General features: G+C 38.6%; 1 protein-coding gene across 5 annotated transcripts in view; it reads right to left on the minus strand.

Moving 5' to 3' along the window:
- The window catches only part of Fancl (FA complementation group L), a 72,912-nt gene that overhangs the window by 47,053 nt on the left and 18,847 nt on the right, over positions 1 to 7,012 (minus strand). For 3 of the 5 annotated variants that reach the window (XM_021210194.1, XM_029545223.1, XM_029545225.1), the window contains exons 4-5: positions 4,458 to 4,514; positions 212 to 312 (exon numbers count right to left, since the gene is read on the minus strand). In XM_021210194.1, coding sequence (XP_021065853.1) covers positions 212 to 312; positions 4,458 to 4,514 — 158 coding nt within the window. Of the gene's footprint in view, positions 1 to 211; positions 313 to 4,457; positions 4,572 to 5,283; positions 5,325 to 7,012 lie in introns of all 5 variants that reach the window. The other 2 variants (XM_029545226.1, XM_029545227.1) reach the window with 2 other exon arrangements.

Consider the following 7,012-nt stretch of genomic DNA (forward strand, 5'->3'; position numbering starts at 1 on the left):
AAGAAATATGTCAAAATAAGAAAAATGTCTCGAAAAAAAAAAAAAAAAAAAAAAAAAAAAAAAAAGAAAGAAAGAAAAAAGAAAACATCAGATCCTCTCTATCAACTAAAAGCAGCTACAAAACCATCCTACAACTACCAGAAATATATTAAGCTATACTATGTGGAAAAAAAAAAAAACATTTCTAAGATATATTTTTAAATAGACATACTTATCCCAACCAATGGCTCCTATCTCAGTAAGAAGGTCTTTGCAGAAACTGCAAGAAGGTGGTTGTACACACAACTCTTGTTTATTCTTTAAAGCAACCTCCTGTGGAAAGAAAAATATTTTAATTGGCTATGGAATTAGCAAGAGAGTTATTAACTAACTACAAAAATTCATAATACTCTCATCACCTAACAGAAATGCTCACTATTTTTTAATAGAAAAGCCAGGTGATGGTCTGTTCTGTTGTATTGTTCAAAGATGGTGGCGTACACCAGGCACACAGACAGAGTCACCATGGAATAATCTAGGGAAGCTAAAAAGCAAGTCCCAGAAAGAGCATCACACATTTTAGACAGGTCTTACAGGGGCTAACTACTGCCTTTAACATTTCCTACTTAAGACTACTTAGACTCATTGGTTTGGTTTGAAAGCAGTGGAAATAAAATAATCCACTTAAGAGAATTCTTCTCAAATAGTCACTGTTCTCAATAATTAAAAATACACATGCCTGGCCATCACTAAAAAGTGCCACAGAAAGTTACAAAGCTTTCTGAATAGGTTCCAGAACTAGTAACTTCATGTTACTAGTTCATCGCACATGAGCAAGGTTGTCACTGCCAATTAGAACACAGCTTCAAAAACAAACTAACCATCCACATGGTTTTAGGGACAAGATTCTGAATAGTATTGAAATCATCAATTTTGTCTACAATTTCTGAACATAGGCAGGCTACAGGATCTCACCTATATTCAGAAACACAACCCAAATGTACAATAGATTTCTCTAAGCCAAGGATAAGTGAGAGGGTATCACTTTAGTTTAAATTAATAAATTAAACGACCAACAGAGCCATAACTTACAATTAAATAGTTAGTTTTAATAAGAAGAATTTAATAGGATACAATCTTGTTCTGGTTCCCGGGTTCTTATATTTGCATATTAAACAATAGCCAGGAAAAATTTTCCTAATTTTTCTCCAATATCAAGTGGATATGAAACAATTGTTTCTTTACCTTACTCTTTTAAAGTTCCTATACTGTGTTCATCAATGTAGCTCCTAAGTTTGATAATCTTTATTACGGTTTATAAATTCATAAGTCAAAATGTAAATTTAGAAGCTGATCCTAAATAACTCTGAATCTAAGCCTTTTATCAATGATATGCTCAAAGAGTTGCTATGAGGATACAAGAATAGCCTTGGAAAAAAGACATAACAACTAAGTTTCCAGTAAACACCACCTTACACTTTTATAAAACGTCTCAAAGGAACTACAAAATAAAAAATATCAAAATGCTTTCATTTGTCAGCAGCAATATTGGTGTTGTAATTTTGACAGAAACAAAGATAAGAGAAGCTTAACAAGTTAGACACAACTGTTGTGGTTTGGATCCGAAGCATCCCTCAAAAGCTCATATGCTTCAGGCTTGGTCCCCAGTGAAAAGTACTATGAGCTCTGGAATGGGTCAATCCCCTAATAAGCTCAGAGCTCCATGGGCCATTGGGAAGCAAGGCCTGGTTAGAGAAAGTAGGCCTTGAGGTGGCAGGACCCTGGAGGGCATGTCTCGTTCATATCCTTATGTCAGTCTCTCCACCTTTAATCCACCACAACATAAGCCACTTCTCTTCTCCCAAACATAATCTTCTGCCACACCAAGCAGGAATCCAGAAGCTATGGAGCCATGTTGACCATGAGCTGAAACTTCTGAATGTAAATGCAAAACAAGGCTCCTTTCACTAAGTTTTTCAGGTATCTTTTCAGAGACAAAACATTAGTCAGCATAATAACCAAAATAAACCAATGGTAAATCAGTAAATGTAATTGGAACCAACATTTTAAAGTAAAGAGACAAAAGCATAAATGCAAAGAAAAAACAGTAATGAGAATGGAAACACTGCTATGAGCCCATGATTACCTTCCCTAGCTCTGTCTGCTGAAAAGAATGAGAAGCAGAAACAGCAACGAGTACCACACGCAGTTTGTAGACTATGGTATCTGACACTACTTTCCATGATAATAATGATTATTATTACTACAAATAAATCCTACAGATTTATTAGAGTGGCTGATTATAGTTCTAGAATAGAATGAATAAGTATGTCTAGAGTAACTGGCATCACAAAGCAGGAAGATTAGGTTATATTAAAAGACTACAGGAGGCAATATTAAGCATTTTGAATTGACCAAAAATAGGATACTTTCAGCATCAGAAAGAAAATGACTGTAATGGATTAAAGCTAATCAAACTTACAAAACTCATGAGTTAATAATGATTCTTAAAGACATATTAGTTCCCTGTGGTAGTTGCTAGCACTAACTCATTATAATACAATTTGCTTTTTTTAAAGAAAAGAAGAACTTATTGCTCTAGTGTAAGCTATGCCTCATAGTAACTAAATAATGGCGAGGGTTCTTATTCACATATTTTTGGATAATAAATCTAAATGACAGTTGTGTTTTCTTTTCCTCGCCATTTGTGGTACTGTCCTTTGACAACACATGACAGAAGCTGTGAGGTTTTACCCCCTAGTCCACAAAATGTGAAACACAACTTTATGAGAAAAAAAAAATCCTTTGAAAATGCCAGTGAAATGGTGGACACAGAGGGATAGCAGTGGGTGATAAAACACCTAGGTGGTAAGCTGACAGGAAACTGCTGCAGATGCAGCTAAACCTACTGGTCAACCTTCACTGAAGACTAAGCAGACATTTGTACAACCCCTACAGTAATACAGTAACAAGTACAAAGCTCCAAGTACTCATAGCAAAAGAAATGTGCTGAGTACTGACCGGCAGATTACAAAGAAAAGTATAAACAAAAAGCAAAACAAAGCAACAACAAACCTTCATTATCCTTTACCTAAACTGCTTGGGAAGTGCTTAGGATTTTATTTTTTATTTTTTTCTGATTTTAGATTAGTTACATGTGCACAGTAAGATATCTTTCAGGTGGGACCAAAACTGAAGCATAATATTCATATTTTATTCCTTATATGCATAGTTTAAAGGAAATTTTATACTATGATTAGCAATTTTCTGCATGTCACAAAGTATCACTCTGTGACACCTGCCATTTGTGTTTTCATGGCAGTGTTCAAAACATTTGGGATGTGAACCATTTTTGTTTGGAGGTGATGGATCCTCCACCCTTAGGAGAGGGTGTTGAAAGATTTTATGAATGGCTAACATATTCACTTTGCAATGAGAGAAATCTCACAGGGTACATGACTTGTTATGTCCAACAAGTAAAGGACATGAAAAAAAAAAAAAAAGGAGCAAGAGAAAAAAGAGACAGCATCAATTAAAGCTCACCTCAGCATCCAAGTCATCCAAGTTCAAGAGCGGGACTCTTTAGTCCCATAAAAGCAAAGCTTCTGTAAGGATATTTCTATGTCCATGGTGACTATAATTACATATTCAAATTCACTATTATTGCCTTTTTTTCCTATATGTGTTCATAGTGTGTGTTTAAAGCACGTGTACTACAGCACACACATGAGCTTTAAAGGGCAACTTCAGGGGGTTGCTCCTCTCTTTACCACTGTGGGAGTGCTGGAGCTGAACTCAGTCACCAGGTTGCACACCAAGTGTCAGTACCTAAAAGCCATCTTGTCAGTCCCAATATTCAATAATTGAAATAGTCAAGCACTTAGCTAAAGATATATAAACTGATATATTTATAGAGGAGTTGATACAATCTCCAGGATTTCCTGAAGTTAAACTACTACAATATCTTCCCAAAATGTTAGGGAAGGAAGATGATTGACAAAGGCTGAGGTTAGGTCATAGAATCAGGGTACTCACTGCAATTACCTCACTTCCTTTATGTTGCAAAAGCCCCTCAGGACTCTGTATCTGTACAAAGAGTTACTTATATTATATACCATTTAATTAAGTATGCCCACTTCACGCAAGCAAGAATTCTGACTTCAATCTCCACTACCCATATTAAAAGGCCAGACATAAAAACATATCCCATAACCCAGGTCTGGGGAGATAAAAGCAGGAAGATCCGTGGGGCTCAATGGTTGGCCAAGTTAGCTGAGTCAACAATCATCATATCCGTGAGACACACCATCTCAACGATAAGGTATAACACAACTGAGAAAATGGACAATTGACTATGTCCACATCCACATGGACATATGCATACACAAAACCATCAATACACAGATAAATACCATTTGAAAAGTTTCAGAAACAATAAAGACTTATTAGATATAATAAGTGTTAGAAAAAATCCTTACCAAAATCATCTTCAACTCCATCATAAAGCTCGTTAGATCAGGGGAGTGCTTCATTCTCTAAATTAAAACATTTTCAGATAATAACTCATGAAATGGATGTTCCAGTCACTGAATCTGAAATGAATGTGGACATCTAAATCTGAAAGTCATTAACTACTGAAACATTTGTCATTATGTCTATTTCTGCCAACTTCATTTTGAAAGAGTGACTAAAACTTCTGTCTTTGATTTCTATTGTGATAAACACCTTGGCCACAAGAAAGGTGAGGAGGAAAGGGCTTGTTTGAGTTTACAGCTCGAGTCCATCTTAAAGGCTAGACACTCCAGGCAAGAGCTGAAAGCAGAGATCACAGAGAAACACTGCTTACAGCCTTGCTCCCACAGCCTTCTTTCTCTGCTTGCTTTCTTACACCATCCAGGACCACGTGGCCAGAGGTGATGTCACCGCAGTGGACAAAAGCAATCGCTAGTCAGGAAAATGTCCTCCACACTTGCCTACAGACCATCGAAAGAAAGCAGTCTCTCAGTGGAGATTGTCCTTCCCTAAAACTCAAGTCTGTGTCACTCAAATTGAATACAACTAAGCAGGGCTACCCTATCTGCGTGAAATGTAGTGAAGCATGGAAGACATCCTTTAAAAGTGTGCACATATATACCTCCATTTCTTCTCTGAAAGATCTAACAAATGTAGGAAAGCATTATTTTAAAAGTCAAAGGAGAGAGGCAGAAGAAAGAGATGCGAATGAAAAGAGAAATATAACATATAAAATTGTAACTTGGACTTAATAGATTTTTTTTAATAATAATATATACTTTGCTTACAGACCTTTAAGATCATGGATGACAGCCATTCACAACTAACTCATCCTAATTCAAAAAGAGAAACAAATAGTAAAATAATAACTATTATAATGAAATGACAAAAAGGGATATGCCTTATAAAACAGAATGAAAATTTCAGAGAGCTGGTGTTCCATTGTTTTAAAATATTTTATTCTTAAAATAACTATAGAATAAATGGTTACATCTTAGAAGGCTTGAAAAGAAACCACTTGCATTTGCTTCTCTTTTACATTTTTATGCATTTCACTAGCCACGCACTACTCTGAACAGAGCTAAACATAAAGCTGTTTCATGTTTTCAGAAGAGAAAATTAAAAGCCTAAGCTGCCTGTGCAGCACTTGAAGGCAAACCTTTCCCATGACCTGGTTCTGGTGGACCACATGCCTACAGAGTAAATCTTATACCATAGCTGATTCTACAACAAACTTGCATCAAAACCCTACAACTACAGTCTAGCAGCTATATCCAACTCAGCACCTTGTTTTGAGAATCGATGTTGACTGAAATGCACCCATGCCTGTGTGGCCTTTGCTTATGGCTCTTAAGGTGCTGCTGTCAGATAGAGCATCACAACTGTGGCCAGGCTTAGCTGTTCACAAAACCTGACAATTTAACTTTTATAAAAAGTTTGTTGACTGTGGGGCTGAAGGTGTAGGGGAAGAGGGGTTGGGAGAGAGCCCGCATCTGTGCAGAGTTTCTGTGCTCTGGGCAGGCGGACGTGGGAGGACTGCTGGACACTTTCCACTCGGCCTCAGGTGGGCTTCTGGCTGTGTGAAGTCACTGACCCCACACAGTGGGGGATGGACAAGGGGCAGCCCCCATAACAGGGACCCCGGGACGACACTCTTGGCCCCGGAGATACAAGAAGAGAGGGCCGAGAGAGAGAGGTTCCCACATAGACGAGAGTCCTTAGTCTGGTCTGTGGCTGGAGCACAGGAAGGCCTTCTGATGGGAGATTAGGCACAGCTCCTTAGGAGAAAGCCTATCCCATTGTCCAAGCACATCGGGCTTTGATGAACAGAGACTGTCTATGGTTTTAGAGCTTTATTGTAGAAAGGCAGGGAGAAAGGAGAGAAGGTGGAGAGAGAGAGACCAGCCATGGCCAAGAGGAGGGAAGAGGGAAAGAAAAAGAGGAAAGGCTAGAGAGTAAGAGGTTAGAGAGTGAGAGCAAGGGGAGAGAGTAAGGGGGAGAGAGTAAGAGGGAGAGTAAGGAAAGGAAGGAAAGGAAAAGCTTAAGAGAATGAGGCGGGGCCAAGCAGCTGTGTTATCATGCTGTTGCTAGGTAACTGGGAGGAGTCTAGTCTGATGCTAGATGAGTCTAGTCAGAAGCTTGGGACACTGTCTACGTGACTACTAGCCACACCACATGCTTCTCTTGGTGGGGGCTGTGGGGGTGGTAACTTCCACAGGAGCCAGGGGTCCAGGAGACTTGAGCGAACGCCTTCCATCCCATGTAGGTGGGAATTCTACCTCAGCTTGACTGAAGACCAGACTGTCTGTGCATAGCCCATTGCCCCACAGTTGACTGCTTAGGTTGCATTTACTGATAATGGTGTAAGAGAAAAATAATAACTCTCAACTGAATCTGGGAATGGAACCAGAAAGAAAAGAGAAGACAAGAGAAGACAAGAGAAGACAAGAGAAGACAAGAGAAGACAAGAGAAGACAAGAGAAGAGAAGAAAGGGGAAGGGAGGGGGGAGAGGGGGAGAGG

Source organism: Mus pahari, chromosome 13 (genome assembly GCF_900095145.1).
Source record: "Mus pahari chromosome 13, PAHARI_EIJ_v1.1, whole genome shotgun sequence".
Lineage (NCBI taxonomy): Eukaryota > Metazoa > Chordata > Mammalia > Rodentia > Muridae > Mus > Mus pahari.